We start from the raw sequence: 24,075 nt of genomic DNA on the forward strand, positions 1-24,075 counted from the left end.
CGCCTTTTAGACATGCATGTTATCTAAGTATAATAGGGGAACATGGATATTTAAACGGTTCGTTAAATAACTTTTTATGTATATTTTTATCAGGAGCGTTGATGAGCTCGTTGAACATTAATTATTGATAACGAAAACGTTCAGAAGTTCTGTTTCACAGAAAGTTGGGTGGCATACTTTGCGGTGTCCGTTCCTTTTGCGAAAAGAGGAAGAGAGAGAGAGAGAGAGAGAGAGAGAGAGAGAGAGACATCGTTCGTATATATTTTACGCATCATTATACTTATACAAACTTATGCAGAAAAGAATCAATCGCTGAAATCGCGCCAGAGAAAGCATCATCCATCTTTCATGTAGGATTATAGGCTTTCTAATAAACTTTCGCATACATTCGCTCACATGCGGCGACTATAGAATGAAATAAGAAGTTCGCAGAGTTTCACAAAGGGATGAGGCTTCGTAAATAATAGCGAATTCGATTGGATGACACTCAGTGCGAATTGGTGCACATTAAAGCCATCGTACTCAAATTGACATAAAAATATGTGTTTAATGTAAACATAAAAATGGATTAAACTATGAAATATTCCATACATTTTATTGTGCTGTTAAGTAAAATTTATATTTTGTAACTTGAAATATTTATATTTTACTTCTATACAGATTACTTATAACGGCTTTAATACATATGTACTGCGTTTAATCAAATTGATGTTAGACTATCTTTTTCTTTCTTTTAAGAAAGAATTAAAGTATTCATTTTTTAACGCAAACATTAATATACATATGTTCCTAAATTATCTAGAATAAAAAGCTAGAAAATGAATTTTATATATAATAAATTTCAATATATGCTTCTACATTCTTTTGCTGTGAAAGACGTTTGAAATCATTATAATTACGTTACGTTAATTCAAACAGATTACTAAAAATATACACACATATTTATACATGGAAACGAAGTCTATTGTGTTTAATTACTATTGTATTTGATACTTCACGCATTCATTTTTCTCAAGAGATAAAATCAAAATCGCAGAATTCCCCTTTGGAAGTTTCGTAAATGTCGTTATTAGTCGATTCCGTTTGCGAGCGGAAACCTTGACCAAAGTGATATTTTTTCAGTTACGGTGCCTGACGATATCAAAGGTATAAAAACCGTTGATAGACCTCCGATACTTCCTCGTGCTGCAATCACGCTCAGAAAATTTGCGTGTGATACTAATCGCTCTGTTATAGTCACATTTTTCAATGCATCACTCTTTGAAGTATTTCAAATAACGTATGAAAATTCAACAGACATTTACAGAATGTACAGAGACATTTACAGAAAGAATGTCTACAAAAACTTAAAACATCTAAGAAGCCTCTCTTAAAGATATTTGAGATTTTTCAAGTTTTTAAAGTACAATACATTCAGAAAATGTTCTAAATTTTTTAGACTTTTTAAGATATTTAAAAGTCATCTGAAATTTTTCCGATATATACATACACAAGATGTCTATCCTACTTCTACTTTCTTACAACGAAATATTTGATAAATGTGGATTCACAATCTTTTGATTGAAAATGGAAACATCGTTTATAAGAATTCTTGAATATTCAACGCCATATATTGTTATGATTAATTCTACAAATTAAATTTTTGTAATATAAATTTTATTTGATTTTCTGAAGTTGTTTGTGTCATAGAAAGTCCTTCTTTCTCTCGTTTGTACTTATAATTTAAGAATTATTGATGCTTGATAGTGCTAAAAAAAAATCACACATCTCTACATATATTTATATATATTTTTCTCTTCTTAATTGTCTACATGACAACGTGATTGTCGTTATTTATTGGAAATAATTGTCTAACGGTTCTGAAAAATTGATTTACGATCTTTATCTTGAAGAGAGAAATCGACAAAGCAAATCATTTCTTCTTATGAAGTTTCTAATAAATATAATATTTTAAATTGCTGTGTGTTAATCATGTCGAAGAATTATCTTGAATGAGGAAGTATTGCTCGTTTTATAGTTAGTTAGTCACTAACAATGGTAATTTGACATTTTGGATAGCGTCGGTAAATAGCTTCGCATTCTTCGAGCTTAAACTCGAAATTACGCTCGTCTGCCTGCTACAAAGGCGCTCAAGGATTCCCAGGTGAACAACTCATTTCCTCGACTAATGCGAGGCAATGATTCATCAACGATCCATTTAAAAACACGGACGACTATTCGCCACAACATTCTTTTGTCACGTGCAGGACAGTTTGAGCAATGAATCGCAATTAATTCGCGCGACAAGAGCGGTCTAATGGTAAAAACTTCACATTTTTTTTTATAATGCACCTTTTGCACTAAAAAATTTGTTAGAAATGTTTTTAACTCGATAAAATTATGTTGAAGTATAAAAAAAGAAAGAAAATGTGATTCAATTTTTAAATAAATTATTAATTGTTATTACAATTTACACAATAAAAATATTATTACTTCATATATCTTACATCATATATTTCTTTTTCTAGACTTTAAACTAGCTTTTAGCTCTTTAGATTTATAATTAACTACAGAAATGGATTGATTTACATTCGAATTACATACATAAAAATTAAAAGTAACGAAATGTTATTTACTCAAAACTCAAAGAATTGGGTTACCATTCCTCCTTTGACATCTAACAGTGTACATAGATATATTTTTCTCCGACGTGTCGGAGGAACTTTTATTATAATACACGATCAATTGTTTGCTATTAATATTTATAACTCAACTCTAATACTAATTAATTATTATTGCTTGATATAAATACATAACAAGTCTCGTTATTCAGCTCATAAGTATGCGTAAGAGTGCTACATTAAAACTACAAATCATTATAAAGTAAAATAGGATGTAAGTTTAGAATTTATAATCATACATGTTCATTATTATTTATAAGAAATTTAAGACTTTGAAACTTAAGTCTATCTACAGACACCATTCTGAATTGAAACGTACAATAGCGAGTAAAATTATGCTTTTTGCACTGTCATATCTTATCTAAATATACTTTCATGATTGATTCTACATATATTTTAATATCCTGTGAGAGATTGCAGGATATTGAAATCTGAGCAATTCATTAAATAAGAATATCTTAAATAACAAACAAGTATTATTATTAATTTTTTATATATACATTACATTAAGGTACATATATGCATACGCAATAATTTTCTCATAATGAGATAGCGGTATTGACCACGATCATTGTTTCATCGTTATCAGCATTAAGTTTTCATGTTAATAATCATGTCCATAATTCTATTAATAATAAAATAAAATATAGCTAACTAAACCTAGATGAAATGGTAATTGGAATGGAACTTAATCTAATTGCAACTATTAATCATTATAACGGTTCTGCAAAGCATACATATAATATAATGAAATTTACACATTAATATATTATACATTCTATTAATTTGCGTCGGCTCAGAAAAAATCTTATATGTAAATACATTAAAAATAATTAAATTTTAATAAATATTTGTTTAAATATTTCTAAGTAAATATTTACTAAATGTAAACATATATTTATTTGAAAATATTATCAATTTGTGATTTAACGATCATTCTTTATTGATATATTTTAAAATATTTATTTACTATAAATTTATGTTTACTTAGTACTATTAAAAAATATATGTATTAAGATTTAATAAATTCTTTTGTCAGTGTATTTGTCAATTTGTTTCTTACGCAAACACACATGAGATAATCATTATAACAATTCTGACGTCAATTAAAATCTTATCAAGTCTGTACCATGGAAATGTGAATTGTTTTTTAAATACACATATGTTTCATTTATCACATCTTTGTGTTACGTATCACAATTTTAAGATAACTGCGAACAAATTAGTAACAATTTATTTGGCCTCTTTTTCTTTTTTACAAACAATATTATACTTGCATTTCCGTAATATAGCATTATCTAATACGATAGATAAGCAATAATGAGAACGGCGTTTATCCAATTCAACGAAGACATAGGTAATCGGAGTATTTTTTAGTACGAAATTGATTACGTAAACGTCTCACCAAGTCTCTAAGATTCCACTCCGCGTTTCCTCGGACAGACATGATATTCCACGTGATATCGTATTTTAGATTCTGAGAAACATTATTGCTTTATGTACATGAAACTGCACTGGATGATGTTATATTACACACGCGTAATTCGAATAATTTTCCGACACGTTTGCCTTTTGACTTGTTATTGTATGTAGTATCAAATACTAGTTTCCGGTATCGCCACTCTTCCGCTTTGTAATAAGCTCGATATACGAACAAGCGGCGAGTCATAAAATTAGAAATAGTTTTGATTTATTTCGCGCAACAACTTTTATTTGTATCATTCCGGATATACTATTGTATATTGACGTATCGATTACGTAATATATTGATTTATCTGTGATAAAATATCAGAATATTATCCTAGATCAGTTATAACTGGCAAGATCACATCCATAAGCGAAATTTTGTCGTAAAATTACATTTTTGTTAATGAATTTTTACACAGAATTTTGCAAAAAAATTTAAAATTTTGCTGGATACAGATCTGAAAAAATTTTTATTTGAAACTCAAATTGATTGCTCGAACATCAAAATTTTTTGTAGTATTATTATCAAAATAATAATGTTAAAAATTTTAAAAATGATGAGTAATTCTGCAAAATAATATTTATTAATTTAAGTTTCTAACAAAATTATTTTTAAATCTCTATTCAGTAAAAATTTTAAATACTTTAGTAGTATATTTTCCGACAAAATTCCACTTATGAATGTGATCTTGCCAGCTACAACTGACAAAATAACATTCTGATATTACAGCAACCAATTTGAGTTTCTAACAAAATTATTTTTAGGTCTATATCCAGCAAAATTTTAGATCTTTTAGCAAAATTATTCTTTTGACAAATTATTCTTTCTGTTAATAAATATATAACCATAACTGTTAATCTTCATGATCGCAACTTTTATTGAAGCTTTTCTTTATATGTATAAAAGATAAATCGCGTGCCATGTATAGCCGCGTTTGCTTTAGAATTATTCGAAATGAATTAAGCGTGACGATAAGCTTTTATATATAATCCCGTCATCAATATAAAACACAAATACACATTATTCAATTACAGACTATTTACAATATTTTTAAAATACACGCCGATTATTTCGTTTGATAGCTATTAGAAAACCAGAATATCAATGAAAACAGTATATTTTTAAACAACTTTGTAAATTTTTTTAAATATTTTTTTCATAATTTCCTTCTTATTTTTAAGTTTTGGCATGTACCATGTATTTACTTTCACTTTATTTATTAATTATATTATACTTATACATAATCTATTAATCTACGTATAGAATTCTTTTTTCTTCGTTATAGAATTCTATTTTTATAGAATTCTAGAAAAGTTTTGTGTGTTCCAATAATTACCCTATTATTTGCACAAAACGACATTCTTTTCAACGTCAGTTATTCTTAACTCATGCTGCATATATTTGTATTATTTTTAGAACGATCAACTCTATTATTTTATGAATTTTTGCAAAGCTATTTGCGAAATTTCGTCAATTATTCATCATTTATCATCGTTCTTTTTTTTTTGCCATTTATTTGAGAATTATTGAGAAATCTGCATTTAAACAATGCAACAGCAACACAAATGCCTACCTGAAAGAAAAGGGAACACGATAAATTTTCAGATCGTTATTCTCCTCTGCAACTATTATAGAAGCTTTATTAACAAACTATTCTCTGTATTTTCCAATTCATTGGAATCGGATTCCAATTTTTTAATCATTCCATTATATTATTGAAAGAGATTAAGTTTTTCATTTACCACTAAAAGTATTATACTTTAAGCTAAGAGACATTTATGTGACGAGGCACGATAAAGCAAAACAACATAATATATCTGTAAATATTTATATTAGAAGAAATTAGTTTTAATCAATTAGATTTATTTAATAATAAAAAATAAAATTTAATTACTTAATATAGAATTCCTTAATTATGTGAAATTAGCGAACGTAAAATTTAAAAGAATCATAGATAAATGAATCGTGCGTTGTTTAGAATAATTGAATGACAAAAAATTATTAAATTTTAAAAAATCGTAAATGAATCGCGTAAAATATTAGCTTCAATTTCTCGATAAAAGCTTCGCGTCTTGCAGTAGCGAAGAAATCCTACCGTTTAAATAAATCGTCCGAGCGCGGAACGTAAATGAGAGGGTATCTGATATACATAAAATTAAAAATTGATGAATTGAGATTATCACAAAGATTATTAACGAACACGAGAGATCTAAGTCTAAGGCAACAGGTGAAAAATTAACGGGATCACTACGCGTAATATAAATCAATCCGTTCATTTTTCCTTCAAGGTCGCTGTGGGAACGAGTTCCTGACAGGATGGAGTCTACCTGAGGAGGAGTACTCTACATCGGTCTGCGCGTTTATATATCGGTTCACACGTTCCATCCGAATTGCGCACTTCGTCTGTCACGTCGATCTTTCGTCGAAGATCGCACTATGTCCAATAAGTACAACGTTAACGAGGAATACAACATGGAGAATCATAGAGAGGTCACGCTGACCGGTTTCAGCAGTAACGCGATCGACGATGTTCTTCGTAGCAACAACAACGAGCCCAATACTTTGAATGGCAATCCAAGCAGCGCTCATGCCATCACCAAAGACGCGAAGATTGTTAATCTCGAAGGTGAGCTGCTATTACTTTGTATTATTGCATCTTATTAATTAGGCTGTATATCTTTCTGGATACATCCTGAAAGAATTTGATATCTTGTAAGAATATTTAAAAAATAAAATTCCATGTTGAAATGTTAAATTAAAAGATCAGACGACCGATCTCTTCGTATTTTCGCACAGAATAGACGAGAGACATGGTGCAAGTAATATTCCAGGCTCGCTTTTATCTATAATTATAAATTGAAGAAAATTTGAACGCATCAATGACTCGCGCGAGTATACGCCGGTGCAGTGTATTCAATGTATACGATAGTCACAATAGTGGACGAGAAAATAATTGGCGTGTGATTCAATGCGCGATATCAATCATGTCGCGCGCGCGACGGAGATCGCAGGACGGCGCGGAAACATCGAACAAAAATTTGCAAAAATATATGCACCGTACACCGACCTTCACTTTCACGGTTGAACAGACGTTTTTTTAAATAGCGTTTTATAATATTCGCAATCGCGCGAAAAATTGTTTCAAGGCACGTTGCCTTCGTTTGCATCGCGCATGTGCATTTATGCACGCATATAGCGTCATGATTCTCTCGTTGCAAATTATTCTTTTTTCTTAAATAGAAACATCTCAATTTTCATTTTTATGGCAACTGGAATTATATATGATACAGATTATTATAAATTACTTGTAATAAACTCTATAAACTACTACTACAAATTTTTCTTACTACACAAAAGCTGAATGCAATTGCGTCAATTGCAGTTTGACAAATATACGTTGTTTTAAATTGAAATACTTAAATTTAATTAATTTATAATAAGAGATTACTCCCTTAAAAAAAGGTATTTCAATATACTGATTAACTATTCAGTAACTAATGATATTTCAGAAAATTAATCAGTATATTGAAACACTTTTTCCTAAGGGATAAATAGAAGATATATATATGGACAGTTTTGTTAAAGTATTTAAAAATTTATAGCTGTATATCTGAAAATAATTTTCTTGGACCATTAAAACAATTATCTAAGGCCGGTATTCATATAGTCGGATTTTAAACCGTCTTAAGTATAGTTTTAAGATGCCATAAGCCAATCACAGAACAGTATTAGCATCTTTACATTACTTAAGACTTGAAATCTGGAGACACTGGTAGTGTTTCGGCGCTAAGGTACGCGCAGCGACACTGCCGTGACTACTTTATAAGAACTGACTATGAATACCGACCTAAGATGTTTAAGCATAATAATACTACTGCAAAAAGTTTTGATATTTTAAAATTTTGATAGCAACCAACTTAAGTTGTTCTACATAATTATTTGGTTGTTCTAACACTGAAAAAAGAGTCCATTTGCATTAATTGAAGTTCTGATTGAAAATGAACAAATCAGAATTTTCCGATTGAATCTAATATAATTTTAGTTGATATAAAAAATTTTGATTGATATGATTAGAATCTGCTGGCTTGTTCGTTTTTAACTAGAAATTTTTCTCTTTAAACAACATTATTTTTAAATTTGTATCTATTTAAATTTGTTAATACTTCAGCAAAAGAATAGAACACTGCATGTATAGAAATTTACTCAAGTACCCATATTTCTTGCATGTTGTCGTTTATAATCCAGTGTCAGCACACAATGATTAATGCGCAAAAAGATAAACATTTCAAAACACAATCATTTTACAAGAAATAACGTTCGTATTGTAGTAAAGTCTGCAAATGCAATAATTGGCGCTGTTACGTCAACTCTTTTTAAAGTTTAAGTATTTCGATCACTGCACAAAACATTTTGCTTTTACGCCATCTCAGTTGCGAGCATATCGTACTCTAAATAAACCATTATCTTCTGTTCTCTCTCGCACAGATCACTATCGACGCCAGTATTTTTCTCACAAGAGTCACAAGTACCTCGTCCATGCGATTGTTCGAGATATATTCAAACCACAAAAAATCCACTGATACCGATATTATCCGCAAGCAGTCGAAGGTGTAAAATGCAAAACAGCTCGTCTATCCACTTTCTGATAGTCTCATAATAATGGAAAAGACAATAATAATATAAGCTTTAATTGAATTAAAATACACAAAAATCGAATATGCTACAAAATTTAATTCTGCCATTGTTACGCTTCGGTTAATGTTAATAAGCAGAATCTATATATGTAATACATAGATAATGAAATGCAGCCTCATCGAATATACAACGAGCTGCAATTGAATTCCGCATGGACGCAATCTGTCGTCCGATTCTAATTTTGATTAAAAAGCGTTAATTAATTATTATAATGACATAATGCACTGTGCGGATACTCTTTGTAAATTCGCCCTGTTCGTTCAGATCCTACCGTTCCCACATTTCATTAGATTTTATCGCTGAAATCGCATTTACATTTTACGCGACTAGCTGCTAATACTTTCTGTTAATTGAAAATCAAATATCGTGTTGATGAACTGCTACGCTTGTGTAAATTCCGAAGTAATATCAGCTATGATGCATAATTGATCGTGAGTTTTAATTTATTCTCAAAAAAATGTAGCAAATGTGGAAATTGGTATCTCTCGTTCAGATACAATATAGCAGCAAAGTTAATATCCTTGAATCTTGTACGTCATGATTCTCGAAGATGCAATCTGAAGAAAACATGGTTTATTTCATATTTTGATTAAAATCGTATTAATTATGTTTACTTCACCTAGTTTTTATTTCTAATTATGTATTGTATTGAATATTTTTCTGTATTGAGAAAAATATTTGAAATATGAAAAAATATCTATATAATGACTTCAAAAAAAAGCTTCAAATTTTTTTAAGTCATAATTTTTTAATAGCTTTAGTAATAGTTTTATTTTCTTTTTTTAATAGAATGAACTATCTATTTTATTATAGTTTTGTAAGATATTTTATAACAAAAACGTCAAAAAAATATTTTTAATTAAGTAATAACTTTGATTTGAAATATTTTTTACTAACTGTATTATTTCAAAAATAATTGGATGCAGCACACTTAAAAAAACACAATATATATGTACGAGTATATATTACTTATATAATGTATAATCGCTCAATCGTTCTACTTATAAACTTTTGCAAAAAAATTTTGACTTCTTTGTGCGCGATAAATCTTTATAAATATTTAAAAAATAATTGGATGCAACACACTTAAAAAAACCCAATATACATATATGTATATATCACTTATATAATGTATAATCGCTTGATCGTTCTACTTATAAACTTTTGCAAAAAAATTTTGACTTCTTTGTGCGCAATAAGTCTTTATAAATATTTCTTTACTTTTAATATACGTTCTTTAGATCGTTTTATATATATTTTTGTCATAATTTCATCATAATTTTTATTGCAAACAAATATTTATATAAGTGACTAAATTTGTTTGGTCCTTTGTATGAATTATTTCCAACTACCAACGAGATTAACTTTTCTACTTTTAGTACCACGAAATTCTAACACGAGTGATTTATGCACTTCCGGAAGAAGGTGGCTCTATCGACGAGTTAGAAGCTCTTGCAAGCGGAAGCTGCTATTCAAGAGAATACCCATCCTAACGTGGTTGCCGAATTATCGAAAGGAATATGTAGTGAGCGATCTAGTAGCTGGTATCACCGTAGGCCTCACCGTCATACCGCAAGCCATAGCGTACGCTAACGTCGCGGGATTACCATTACAGGTAAATATAAAATAATATTAAGTAAAATTTTATCTATGTCATTCAAGAATAATGTCTTAATTACAATAAAAAAATTTATTATTAATTACAATGAAATATATGTACATGTAAATATTAAAACTTATACCGGTAAGGCGCGAGACACGTGTCTTTTGATAAAAACCAAAATATCCAATTTAATAATCAATTTAAAAGTTTATCAAGCGTGTGTGTGAGTATCGTACAATGCTATAAATACACATATACGAAACGGCGCGGCGCCTACACAAAATTTAGTCGTTAGGGTAATCTCCTTTGTGTTCACTTTTTCAGAAGGATGCCACACGCATCAATTTATAAATATCTAAAATATATAAACATTAACTGAATCTGATACTTATCTATATACAGGAAATTGAATGTCATATTGGATGAATTATTTTTATGTTTTGTCTTAAATATCTCTCTTTCTTCCTATTATTTCTTATTTTAGAAAAATATTACAAAATAGTTTCACAGTTTTATGAAGAAATGTGATTTATCCAACAAAATTTTTATAGCATACAATTTTTAAGAAATTAATATTAATATTGAAAAAATACTTTATTTGGACAGTATGGACTCTATTCGTCTTTCATGGCCTGTTTTGTGTACACAATTTTCGGCTCTTGGAAAGATGTGCCTGTCGGGCCAACCGCAATCGCCGCGATTCTAACGAGAGAAACTTTACAAAAGGCTCATTTAGGACCTGATTTTGCTATTTTATTATGTTTCGTCTCAGGCTGCGTCTCCTTATTAATGGGCATTTTGCAATTAGGTAACATTATAAAGATTATAAAGAATAAAATTGATCTAATTTGAAATCATCGCATTTATGATTATTTCTAAATTAACAGTTTTCATTAAGAATGATATATTTAATATATATTACAATATTTTATATAAGTATTGTTATGAAATATTTTTAATATATGTTTCGTTAAATTATTTTTTACTTTTCGATAATATTAGGATTCTTACTGGATTTTATATCGGGGCCAGTATCCGTTGGTTTCACATCGGCAGCGTCGATTATCATCGCCACTAGCCAAGTAAAAGATATTCTTGGGCTCAAAGTTTCCGGTACCAAGTTTGTACAGGTCTGGCAAAGTATCTTCGCGCATATTGGAGAGACAAGGCGTTGGGATACCACTTTGGGAATTGTCTGCATAATCGTTCTTTTACTTCTCCGAGTAAGTGCAACACTATTGTATTTCACTATTTAGCTTACCTGTTGTTTCGATTCTTAAACAATTAATTCCAGATATGACACATCTTCCTCAATTGTTCATAGTCTATAGATTTGAAATTAAGTGTAAATTAAGTTGAAAGTACAGTTTAAAATATGATTCCGGTTTCTAATTTTGTTTAAAAAATTTTTTTAAATAATTTAGTTTTATAAAAAATTGAAATTCAAAGTGTTGTATTTTCTACTTATTCCATTTTTTACAAAATTATATTTTTTTACGAAATGGTTAGGATGGATAAATTCCTTAATAAATTAATCATAAATTAAATAACTTTTATTGTTTTTAAAAATTATATGCCATGCATATGTCAAAATGCATATATGTCAATGAAACGTGATAATATAATTATTATTTCGAAAATTGTTATTTGTCATATATAGGAAGAAAAAAGCATTTTTTTTCTTTTTAAAAATATGTAATAATGAGAGAGACTGAAGAATACAAGCAGATTTTTTTCATTTATAATACATAGAAAGTAAAGGATTTGCCAGTGGTGCCAAAAAATACTAAAGTACCATCGCGGTTTCAACAAGTTATCACGAAGTCGTTCTGGCTAATCTCTACTGCTAGAAACATCATCATAGTGATTCTCTGCGCGGTGATGTGCTGGCTCCTCGAAAAGCACCTAGGAGAATCGCCCGTTATTTTAACGGGTCATGTAAAGCAAGGACTACCGGAATTCCGGTTGCCACCTTTCGAAGCTCAGGTCGGAAATGAGACCTATACTTTCATCGACATGATTTCCGCTCTGGGTACTGGCTGTCTAGTCGTTCCCATGCTAAGTCTGCTAGAAACCATCTCTATCGCCAAAGTATTTTGTGAGTGTTCAGTTTATTAAAAGTAACATTCTTCTCAATATTACAAATTAAATCAGTGCTATTTTATCAATAATAATTAACTAAATTTTGTATCATTAAAAAGTCTTTAGGAATTAATTTATATATAATTAACTAAATGATAATTTAAAAAATCTACTTAACTAAAAAATTTACTTAAAAAATAGAAATAAAATTAGAATTAATGTATAAAATCTAGTTGAAAATATTGATCAAAATGTCAAGTTAGCTTGGATTTTTTAAATTAATACGAGCAATAGATAAATCATGATATTCAATAAAAATAAATTGTATAATTTATTAATTTCAAGATCATTTAAGGATAAGTACATTAAAACATCCCTATATGTATTTTCTGTTTTCGAATAATTTTTTATTTAAAAAAATGAAAATTAATGTGTTTCCTACCTCCAAAATAATTGAATTGATGTTTCATTCATAGCCGAGGGTAAGTCTGTAGACGCCACTCAGGAAATGTTGGCGTTGGGTGCATGTAACGTGGTATCATCGTTTGTATCATCAATGCCCGTGAGCGGCGGCCTCAGCCGAGGCGCGGTCAACCACTCGTCCGGGGTAAAGACGACGCTTGGTGGAGTCTACACCGGACTATTAGTGCTTATATCGTTGCAGTTCCTCACACCCTATTTGTATTACATACCCAAGGCTGCCCTGGCGGCCGTCATAATTGCCGCAGTCGTCTTTATGGTGGAGTTTCAAGTGGTGAAGCCAATGTGGCGAAGCAAAAGTACGCTTTCTCTTGTTTAATACCAAACACTACAAACAGCAAAAATGAAAGAGTCAATTAGAATTTATAAACAATTACAATTAAATAAATATATAAAATAATTTTAAAAGAGAATGTTATAAAGATTCTTTCAAAGAGAATTCAAAGTGAATCAACATGTTCATGGCGTTTTTCGTTAATTATTTTTGTTCGGTCATTATAATTGGGTATTAATTTCTAGAATCGAAATTATATTTATTAATTACTTCTTTTTTGTACTACTGTAGCACATAATCACATAAAATTATTAATGAATAATTAATTAAATTAATAATGAGTAATTAATTTCACTGATAAATTTTAATCGACAATTAATTAAAGTAGCAAAATTGCTTATAACAAAATTTCTATATAATTTGTTTTTATAAAATCTTTTTTTTCTATACGTTAAGCAACGAGAATTAATAATTTTATTCATCATAAATATTATTTAATAAGAATTAAACAAAGTTTGATCGAAGTTACCTTAATTAACTCTTCTACCTACATAACTTTTATTTTATATAATTGTTTTATCTTTTTTGATAAGATTATGTTATAAACTGTCATTTTCAGAAATTGATCTCATACCGGCCATAACCACATTCCTATGTTGTCTTTTCATACGACTTGAACTGGGCATTGTAATTGGCATCGGTATAAATCTTTTGTTCCTACTTTATGCCTCGGCCAGACCAACGTTACGAGTTCATAAAGCTACGGTAAGTTTATAGTTCTGTATAATTAGTAAAAAAATAAGAGTAAAAATGTTAATTAAAAAATAGCTAAAAGGAATTTAAGGTGTATCTTTTGCAACACGATTGCAATTTAAAAAATATATATTAACATTATCTTTTTTTATATCTTTTCATATATCTTTTTTTCACTTATACAGAGTATCAGTGGTTGTGAATATCTTGTCATAACTCCAGACAGAAGTCTGGTGTTTCCAAGTGTTGAATACGTACGAGCTGTTATCAGCAAGCAAGGATTACGAGAGGGTACCGCCGTACCCGTTGTAATAGATTCTACGCATATCCAGGCTGCCGATTTCACTGCTGCAAGAGTGAATAAATATTATATTGTAGAAGAAAAATGAAATTTACTTAATTTCTACATGAATTAAACACCGACTTTCCTTTCTTTAGGGTATCAAAACTTTGATAGAGGATTTTACTAAACGGGGCCAACCATTAATTTTTCATAACTTGAAACCGAGCGTTATTGAAATCTTTAAAGGTGTAAAACCTTTAGGACTCACGTGCAGCTCCAGTGAGCTCGAACTCAATGATCATCTTAAAGGTAAATCAATTTTTATAATGGATCTTGTCTATGTATATAATACTTTCTAAACATAATATATTTTTATTTTAGAATATACAAATGTTTCAACTGAGACTCTCAATCGATATTAAATATATATTGTATGTACATTTTATATACATAAATATATATATATATATACATATACATAGATGGAGATGCAATTTTCAACATCTTTTTCTTATTTAGCATCAGTATTATAATGAGAATACTGTAATGTTTTCGTTAAAGGCAGTATTATTGTCAAGCAAAAATGCTACTTTCAAATTTAGATAATTAAATATTTTGTATATATGTACGTATATATTTATAAGAACAAGTCATTATAAAATTAGCATGTATCTCGTAAATCATCGCGATATACACAATGTAATATTTTTGTACTTACGCAAAAGGCGGCAACTTATATATATTTCAATAAAAATATATATTTTGAATTATATTTATTCTTTTCTCCGAATTTATTTGAATTAGATAGGCATACAGAGTAATTACCGTTATTGGTAATACAATTCAAAAAGTGTATGCAGTTCTGTATATATAAAAAAATAGAAAATTAATTTTTTTATAATTATTCGTTTCAAAGGACACAACTTGGATGACTTTAATTTTTACTTCGACATTAATCTTAGTCCTCACAAAGGTCTTGGCAATCATGCTCCGCCCATTCGTATTTGTTACAACAAATATACTCAGGTTAATGCATTCAATACTCGTTTGCATACTTTATCCGTTAATAGTCATATAACCAATAATGAACGAGTTAGCTATCTTTTTTATTAATTTTTCTTGCATCAACAATTTTTGATTTGTAACACTAATAATCCAATAAAGCTACCTCATTCTATATTAAAATAAATACATATATTATGACATACGTTAACTTTACATACATTGTAAATAACAGGATTGTAAATATATCAAAATTTGCTCGTGCCACGAAAAATGTGCATTTCATAAACATAGGCAAACAAAATACATACATTATACATTAAAAAAAATCAGTTATGTACAAGTATTTTAAAACGATAATATTTGAAACGTAAGTTGTAAAAATCAGTTTACAATGTTAGGAGAAAAAAGGCTTAAGAAAGGAAAATTACGTAGAATTTTTTTTATTTGTGTTCGTTGGCACATGATGACGATGTCTTTCTTCACAGTATTCAGATCCCTTTCCTAATACAATCCTTGCTATGTCCATGTATATATATTTAAGAAATTAATATCAATACTAGCTGATTTCTCTAGCACCTCCGGACGGAGTCGCTATGTAAAATGTAGGTGTGCCGGAATATCTACAAAAATATTTTTACAGCATTTACATAAAAAAACTAAAACTTAATTTAATACAGACGAAAAAGACATTAACTTCGCTTTCATATGTTGAATCGTTTTGTCAACCGCATCCTTTTTTAACAAAGTTACGGTGCAACCACCGAAACCTGCGCCTGTCAAACGGCTTCCTAACACACCGTCCACTTCTCTAGCCGCCGAGACCAGCGAATCGAGTTCCTTAGACGAGACCTCGTAATCGTCGCGCAATGAATCGTGACTTTCATTCATTAAGCGCCCAAATTGCTGAAAGTCGCTTTTCTCAAGTGCCACCGCAGCGTTCAGAGTTCGTTGAATTTCTGTGACCACGTGACGAGCCTTTTTCACAATGGACTCGGACACATTTTGCGATATTAACGCTAAAAACACGTTAGTCTATTATATATACAGAAATAGTGGCAACTATATTAATTTATTGTCATTAAAATATAATAAAATCAATACAAAATGTAGTTATTCGTTTAAAATAAAATAAAATGAGATAAAATAAAAGAATAAAGTCAAGAATATCATAATATTAAAGAATATAAACATAACATTAAAAATTTTCTATTGTTACCTAAAATATCATTCATATTTGCATCTCTCAAACTCTTCTTGCCCAAGATTTTCGCGGCTTCGTAACAACAATCTCTACGCTCGCAATAGGCGCTCGAACTCAATTTGTGCGGTGTGTTCGAATTCGTTATGAGAAAAACGTAATTATCTAGGTGTAGCATAGGTATTTGTTTAGTAATAAGATCGCGACAGTCAAGCAAAAGAGCATAACCTTCCTTGCCCATAGTTGAGATAAACTGGTCCATTATACCGCATGGCACACCAGCGAAATCATGCTCTGCTTTTTGACACGCTAAAGCCTATGTATAATATGTAAATACACATATATATATACATAATATATTTTATATTAATTAATATTCTTTATTTGTCATTAATTAAAAATTGTATAAAATATAAGTAATTATTTATTTATATAGTGGCTATGTAGATAAATGAAAGAATGAATGAATACAGATAAAAATTTCAGAATATAAAAAATTTCTCTTCAAAATTGTTGCCTCCAAAAGATTTTCACAAAAAAACTAATAAAATCTTAGAAAATAAATCTTGAGAATTTATTTTTGTACATATATCGTACATTATCATTACTTTTCACAATCGTTGGGATAGTATAAATATTCCAACAGCTAATCAATCATCTGCTAATTTGACTATTAATGCGTCGATGAATAAATATTTTATTTCAATAAATTTTAATGTATCTTTATGTCGTGTTGCTCAGCTTAAAATGATATTATCAGCAATTGTTAGTTCTTTAAAAAATTATAAGTATATATACACATAAGTGTATACATAAATAATACCACATTATGTTATTATGTTACTACTGTTAGAAAAAAGCTGTATGATCGCTAGAAGAACATAGTTACCTTCAGTTCTGGTGTCTCCGGTTTTTTCCCGCTCAAGGTCTCCAAGAAGGTATAAGTCGCTACCTCTAAAGCTGCAGAACTACTAAGCCCGGCACCTGGTGGTACAGTCGATACAATTACAGCATTGAACGCGGGGACGTCACCTAAAATAATAATGTATTAGTCGATTTGCGTTTTATAAACTGTCTTACAGCTAATGGCACAGGATTTAAATTTAATTTTCTTACTGTTTCTTAAACGTTTCTTAAAGATTTAATTGATTTCGAACTTCTGAATATATATAAATTACGTGTAACGATCAAAATTGCGAATAACTTACAAATAAAATTAGCGATGCATCCTTTTATATAGTTCGCCCATTTTGGTTCTCCCGGTTTTATATCAGTTCGATTTCCAGCTTCGAATTCGAACTCGTTTATATCGCCGACCACGTCACTTAAGGAAAGAATTCTGGTTTTTTTACCATTGTGAGATTTCCCAACTATCACTGTGACCATCGGCAGTGCCTGATAATTATTTCAAAATTATTAAATACTTCTTTAATAACAAATTATTATTTTGCCGTTAAATGACAATAAAGTCTGATCAAACTATTCTAAATCTATATTTGATAATTTATATATAAATGAATTATAAAAATAACTACCATACCGTTTTTTTATTAAGTACAAGGATCTCTGAAGCCATAGTATATTCGTTATCAATTAAATAGGACAAAAAAAACTCTGAGAAAACTTTTTCAATTAATAAGAAAGAATACAACGACATGACGGCTTTTATGAATTGTAGATAATCAATAACGCGTGTATTATTGCGTTACAAACACCAACATATTATTTTATTGCGGCGTTTCATTGATTCATATGTGACGCATTTTAGTAGCGTTTAAATTATGTCAAAGTGGCACAGAAAACAAACGTTTGATAAATAATAGCGAATTTAATCACTTGCATGCTGATCTGCATGCTGAAAGCTTTTGCAAATAATATCATTTTATTGGAAAAATATTATACAAATATCTTGGCCGACAAATAATAGTAATATTAGATTTGTTATTTTTAATTTGTTATTTTAAACTTTTTGCATGGTTCATTTTTCTTCTTTTTCTGTTTATTTAAAGAAAAAAAGAGAAAAGATGAACTGTTCAAATGCAGTTAAAAGACCTATTATCATATACACGCATGCACACACATACATATATACGTAAAATTTATTTTAGCGAAAGATATATATTGGATATCTTATCGGTGCTTATATTATCTATATTTCTGCAGTTTTATTTTGTAGCAATATTTAAAGCGCACCACAGTAATACAAGCAATTAAATTCATTACAAATTTTATTTGTATTCTTTAGTTATATAACAGACAGTTCAGCGCGCTGAAGAAAGCACGATGTCACATGGCTTTAACATTTCGTTGGCATAAGCTACAATTCTGTGTATGATAACACACGGTGATGTAATAATTAATAATGATAATATTAAATCCACGCATGAATAGTCGTGATTCTCACAAATTTAATTACAATTCAAAATTAAGATCCATTTCAAATTGTATTTAAATTTAATTGCGTTCTGCATTTTATGCACTTAAAATATTTAGTATTTTAGGAAGAAGGAAAGAATACAGAATAAAAGAATAAAGAAAGAAAAAAAGAGAAATAGGGAAAGAATAAAGAAAAAAAAGAATAAAAAGCGCGACAGAGACTGATTTCGTTTCAAAGTAAAAGTTTTTTCTATTATTTTCTCTATTCCTTTTCTATTCTTTCTTTATACTTTCTGTGTGCTTTCTAAGCGCTATTTAAAACGAAATAAAATACGTGCGATTTAAGAGCAAACAAAGGGAACGTGTGAAGAAATGTGAATGTTTTTTGTGCGATGCAAGAGATTTACCAAGATTTACCATCGGCAGTACAAAACCGTCGTTATAGTCGGTGTGCTCGCCGATGAGATTAACACGTCCTGGAGCGTACACGCAAACAGCGGTCTGCTCACCGAATTTCTCGGCGAAGGTCTGCAACGCTTTTTCCTTAACGCTATTCACGTGTGGGAGTAATGTCGCCATGTCGAAATACCTTCTAGACTTTACTCGAGATATAATTGACGAAACAGAATCTATGACAGAAATGGAAATTAAGCGACGTGATGAACAACCACCGCGGCCAACAGTTACGAAGATACTGATGCTAATATAAACTTTCTTACGGTGATTAGGGGACTGGAACGACGTTGTTTGTTATCAACGCAATCTTCGGCTAAGTGCCTCAATGTAGAAACTTAAATACTGCACCACGGCGCTCTTTATACCTACAAGTGATATTATAAAATATTATTATACGACCCTTGTTACACGACGTCCTTGAGATGGTTTTTAGCACACGTGTTGTCTGGAATGGAAAATATAAATTATAATAATAATATATAAAAAATAAAAATATATAAATTATATTACGAAATTATTTTGATAAATATATTGTTTTAGAAAATTATTTTTATGTAAAGCATTTGTTATATTCTTCATATAAGCATCGTTATATGAGCTATAAGATTAAATGTTAAAGAAATGATAGGATCAAATAAGTGTGTTGTCAACAGCAATACAGATTCAGACGCGATCAATGTCATTCGCAAAAATGTAAGCAGGGCGTTTATTAGAAATATCAATTCATATGATGTTCGTACGTGTAAGTATAAGCACAAAAATATTAATAATTAATGAATTATTCGTACAAAGCAATAATTTTTGTTATTAAATTAAATATTAATTAATTATAATAATTAAATTATTAATAATTATTATCTATAAATAATATTATACAAAATATTACATATATAGAATATTTGAAAAATAATGATAAATCTTTCGCATAGGAGCAGAATGGACTAAACTGAGAAGAAAAGTCCTCTACTATTTTGCAATTTTCGCAATAGTTAACAAGATATTAATTGCTAAAAATTGCCAAAAATTGGTTAATAATTTTTTACTCAAATACTATCAACTTTACAGAAAAACTGCAAGAGATGAAAATTGTTTATTTTTTTCTCATAAAACTCTAAAAAATTTTTTAGATTTTTTTCAGAATTTTTTAATACCGTATTTCCTCATGTTGGTAAAAATGAGAAAATGCAGTACTAAAAAGTTAATAAAAAAATTGTGAAAAAATTTGTAGAGTTCTATGAGAAGAAAATAAACAATTTTCGTCTCTTGCAGTTTTTGTGCAAAGTTAACAGTATTTGAGTAAAAAATTATTGAAGATTTTCAGCAATTTTTAGCAATTAATATCTTGTTAACTATTGCGAAAATTGCAAAATAGTAGAAGACTTTTCTTTTCAGTTTAGTCCATTCTGTGAAAGATTTATCATTATTTTCTAAACACCCTATATATGTATTAAAAATACATACAGAAATACATTATAAATGAATTAAAATTTAAAATTATATGCATATTGTTCAAAATAGACTTAAACTAATCGGTCTTTAATCCGCGCTAGAATATAAGTCACCTAAGGAGATTTTTACATTCCAGCTGCGAAAAATTAAGCTAAGTCGCAGTAATTTTCTTTATTAATTGCGCGAATCCATTTTTTTATTTCTTTCTTTTGAGTAAATCCATTATATAAAATATTAATCTCAATATTATATCAAATATTATATATATAAAATATTATCTCAAATATTAATAAATTGTAGAAGAAACAACAATATAATGTATAATTATAATTATATAATGACAAGTGATAATAATATATAATTATAACATAATGATTATTTTTAATTAGAGTGCAAAAATCACCCTATTGATTGTTTACACGATAAAATTAAGTAACGTACTATATTATTCCTGGATTAATAATAAATAAAATAGCCTCAAGTGTTAAGTTAACTAAAGTGATTTGATTTCAAGTGAACGCGATCTAGTTACGCGACTTTGCTACCACTACCACAATCCCAATATCGTTGCTGATACGTCGGCATGTATACAATGCAGGATGTAGGTGTTCCCGTTGTTGAGACTCGGCTGACGCTTTTGTGTCACGGCAATAAAACCAATTTCCCGCGAGAGATATACGACGTACTACCGATGGACGCGCCGCGGTTGATTTAACGCCAATATTCCGCGGAGAATGTGCCATGTCGGTTTCGGATCCTCTTATCAAAGAGCTAAAAGGTAATCTCGTGATCGCTCGTAGGTCAGATGAGCAGGTCAGGTTAGATGGGTCGTTAAACGGTACGCCAGGGGATTTATGGCTCCCTTATGATTCATGAATATACAATTTTTTTTTTAATTATCAGGCTATGCGATCAGTTTCTAGTTATTGCAGTTTTACTTCACTTTTGGAAAAATATATTGAATTTTAATTTCTAATGTGATGATACTTTAATTAAGTGCCATAGTATTTGATTTTTTATAGGATATAGACATGTTATATATGTGTGACGAGAAATGTGTTAATTTTAAAAACATATTTCTTAAATTAATTAACAAATTTTTAATATTATTCTTAGCAATTTAATTTTTTGTATAAACATTAATGACAAGAATCATTCATTATCATATGCTGATAATGTCAAGTCATATTTTCATAATATTTTCTAAGAATCAAATAAAATGTTTTTGTTTTTTTGCTAACATTTTTGAAAATACATATTTCTTCGTTATCTTGCAAATCTTATTGATTCTTTTTTACTATGTAAAATTTATCTTAACAAAATAAATGTACGTAAGCTTATAAAATAATTTTACATGCCTTCTTTTAGGATGGACTCGAAAGCTGATAGAACACGCTAAGGAAATCACTGATGAAAATGAAGATCTATGTCATTTTTGTAAATGCTTAGAAAATTGCTTACAGAAGGATTTACTGCCTATTCTCGATAGTGTTGGATATTTCAAGATATCTTATGCATGGCATTGGTTAGAATATGTCGCCAGGAAGAATTACAAGTAGAGTGATTCTCTTATTCTTTCATTAATAATCATGATTTTATATATTATCTGACTTAATGTCAATATGATTTTTAGTGGTTACAATACGTTCCTTTTGGCAGTTGAGCAAGTGAAACAAAATGCAAAAGTGCATACATCTGCTGGACGACTTCGTCTCCTGATAAGAATATGTTTGGTGCGAAGATGCCTTCATATGCCAGTAGAAATATTGGTGAGACGAATGAACTAATGTCAATCAAATCTTTAACATCTATTAGTTAATTAGAAATTTATAATTATATCTTTAGGCCAGAATACCAGCTTTAGCTACCGAATTTTACAACTTAAAAAGTATTTTGGGAGATGACATTTTACGGGAGATACTATTGTCTGTACTACTGCAGTGCAGTAAGTTTAATTTTAAACTAAATTTAAGAAATGCAACTTTCTTGGATGACACCTGGCAGATGCCAAAATATGTAGCTTTGGAGTTGGTACCTTGCAAGAGTTTAGGCATCTCTGTATGGTAAGTATTTGTTAAGATAAAAGAAAATAGAAACTATGTGAATTTTATTCGTTGTTATTGCAGTTTTACCAACGAGAAGGCATTAGTCGTTAATGTCAATGAGAAATCAGTGGCTGCTGAAGATGTAAGAAAAAGATCTTTGAGTATCTGATATAACTTTTTAATATTATAAATGCTTTAAATTTAATATTATTTGCATGCTATCATATAAATCAGAATAAAGTCGAGATTGGAGATGTACTGGACGAGATAAACGAGAATGTCATCAATGGCGATAGTAAGGGAAAACTACGTAAAATTATGAGGAAAGCTAGTGGACAACCGATAATGCTACATATCATTAAGGTAATTTGCATTTTAATTATTAAATAATTAATAGGAATGTATATGCTGATATAATGATTACTGTGTATTTGTAGCATTATATCAAAAAATCCGAGCTTTATGAACCAATAGTACAGCTCATAAAAAATTCAGGAATTGAGAACATGAAGCCCTTAACACAGATATCACATTTAGACCAAGTGGAAGAAACCACTAAAAAAAGTCAGATCTCTAAATTAGGAAGTAAAACATTAAATAGTGGATTCTCCGTGAAATATTGCGGTTCTGTACACGTTGGTACAGAGGGAGATGTTAAACAAATTGAAAAAGCTATTTGCCGTTTATTGAAGTCAGGAGAAAAAAAACAAGTGCCTGTGCGATTTGAATGCTTAGAAATTGGAATTGCAGTAACTCGCGAAGTAGACAATCAGGTAAATTAATTAATCACATATTTAAAAAATTATTGAATGTTACAAATAACTTCTGTTTTAATTATTAAATTCAAATAAATATTCAGGAAGTGAATATTGTAATATATGTGTATATTAAATAATTAAATTGAACAAAATGACATTTTTATTTAGACAATATGTAAACAAAGTTACATGGAAATTTCGTCATGTGGCCGTACCATCAATATTCCAGATTATTTTGCATTCATTGCAGGGTGAGCTTTGTTAAATTAATGTCAACATGGATTGTATAATTTAAAAAATTATATACGCATAATTTACTGATGTTATCTATTATCATTTTTAGAGAAACAAATTGTAACATGGCAACAAAATTTGACGCTTACGTCTTCTATCATCAAAATGATGTTGAAGTTCAACAAATATTACAGAGTTTAGGACAAGGGTTTCAGCGTACTCATTTTGCAGTATAAACACATTAAATTTTGCAATA

The 24,075-nt window shown here is 29.4% G+C and overlaps 4 protein-coding genes across 7 annotated transcripts in view; 2 read left to right on the top strand and 2 right to left on the bottom strand.

Annotated features, from left to right (window-relative positions):
* LOC108750365 (sodium-independent sulfate anion transporter-like) overlaps positions 1-14,720 on the top strand; it is a 15,942-nt gene extending 1,222 nt beyond the window's left edge. The window contains exons 2-11 of the mRNA XM_018489771.1: positions 6,417-6,754; positions 10,203-10,438; positions 11,033-11,234; positions 11,429-11,649; positions 12,179-12,524; positions 12,985-13,287; positions 13,882-14,027; positions 14,201-14,371; positions 14,454-14,607; positions 14,680-14,720. Coding sequence (XP_018345273.1) covers positions 6,565-6,754; positions 10,203-10,438; positions 11,033-11,234; positions 11,429-11,649; positions 12,179-12,524; positions 12,985-13,287; positions 13,882-14,027; positions 14,201-14,371; positions 14,454-14,607; positions 14,680-14,720 — 2,010 coding nt within the window. The 5' untranslated portion in view covers positions 6,417-6,564. The remainder of the gene's footprint in view (positions 1-6,416; positions 6,755-10,202; positions 10,439-11,032; positions 11,235-11,428; positions 11,650-12,178; positions 12,525-12,984; positions 13,288-13,881; positions 14,028-14,200; positions 14,372-14,453; positions 14,608-14,679) is intronic.
* A 966-nt stretch (positions 14,721-15,686) lies between these two features.
* The window catches only part of LOC108750374 (galactokinase-like), an 8,949-nt gene continuing 560 nt past the window's right edge, over positions 15,687-24,075 (bottom strand). Inside the window, exons 2-8 of one of the 4 annotated variants that reach the window (XM_018489784.1) lie at positions 19,597-19,698; positions 19,295-19,506; positions 17,710-17,896; positions 17,391-17,533; positions 16,520-16,817; positions 15,998-16,319; positions 15,687-15,923 (exon numbers count right to left, since the gene is read on the bottom strand). In XM_018489784.1, coding sequence (XP_018345286.1) covers positions 15,860-15,923; positions 15,998-16,319; positions 16,520-16,817; positions 17,391-17,533; positions 17,710-17,896; positions 19,295-19,456 — 1,176 coding nt within the window. In that variant the 5' untranslated portion in view covers positions 19,457-19,506; positions 19,597-19,698 and the 3' untranslated portion in view covers positions 15,687-15,859. Of the gene's footprint in view, positions 15,924-15,997; positions 16,320-16,519; positions 16,818-17,390; positions 17,534-17,709; positions 17,897-19,284; positions 19,560-19,596; positions 19,787-24,075 lie in introns of those variants that run through there. The other 3 variants (XM_018489783.1, XM_018489782.1, XM_018489785.1) reach the window with 3 other exon arrangements.
* The window catches only part of LOC108750373 (splicing factor U2AF 50 kDa subunit), a 20,137-nt gene continuing 16,645 nt past the window's right edge, over positions 20,584-24,075 (bottom strand). Inside the window, exon 9 of the transcript XR_001939427.1 lies at positions 20,584-20,595. The gene's annotated coding sequence lies outside the window, so the exon portion shown is untranslated. The remainder of the gene's footprint in view (positions 20,596-24,075) is intronic.
* On the top strand, positions 21,267-24,055 carry LOC108750372. Its single transcript, XM_018489778.1, has 9 exons — positions 21,267-21,560; positions 22,151-22,337; positions 22,416-22,551; positions 22,628-22,845; positions 22,909-22,969; positions 23,062-23,190; positions 23,265-23,600; positions 23,754-23,836; positions 23,929-24,055. Exons 1-9 carry the CDS (start codon positions 21,524-21,526, stop codon positions 24,053-24,055), a joined length of 1,314 nt encoding a protein of 437 aa, XP_018345280.1. The 5' UTR covers positions 21,267-21,523.

This window comes from Trachymyrmex septentrionalis, unplaced genomic scaffold, assembly GCF_001594115.1.
Source record: "Trachymyrmex septentrionalis isolate Tsep2-gDNA-1 unplaced genomic scaffold, Tsep1.0 scaffold367, whole genome shotgun sequence".
NCBI lineage: Eukaryota > Metazoa > Arthropoda > Insecta > Hymenoptera > Formicidae > Trachymyrmex > Trachymyrmex septentrionalis.

Excerpts from the sequence above, each read along its gene's own strand:
- LOC108750372 (XM_018489778.1), top strand. The coding sequence starts at position 21,524 with ATGTCGGTTTCGGATCCTCTTATCAAAGAGCTAAAAG. Across the intron at positions 22,338-22,415 it reads GTCGCCAGGAAGAATTACAA|TGGTTACAATACGTTCCTTT; the intron begins GTAGAGTGATTC and ends TATGATTTTTAG. Across the intron at positions 23,837-23,928 it reads TATTTTGCATTCATTGCAGG|AGAAACAAATTGTAACATGG; the intron begins GTGAGCTTTGTT and ends TATCATTTTTAG.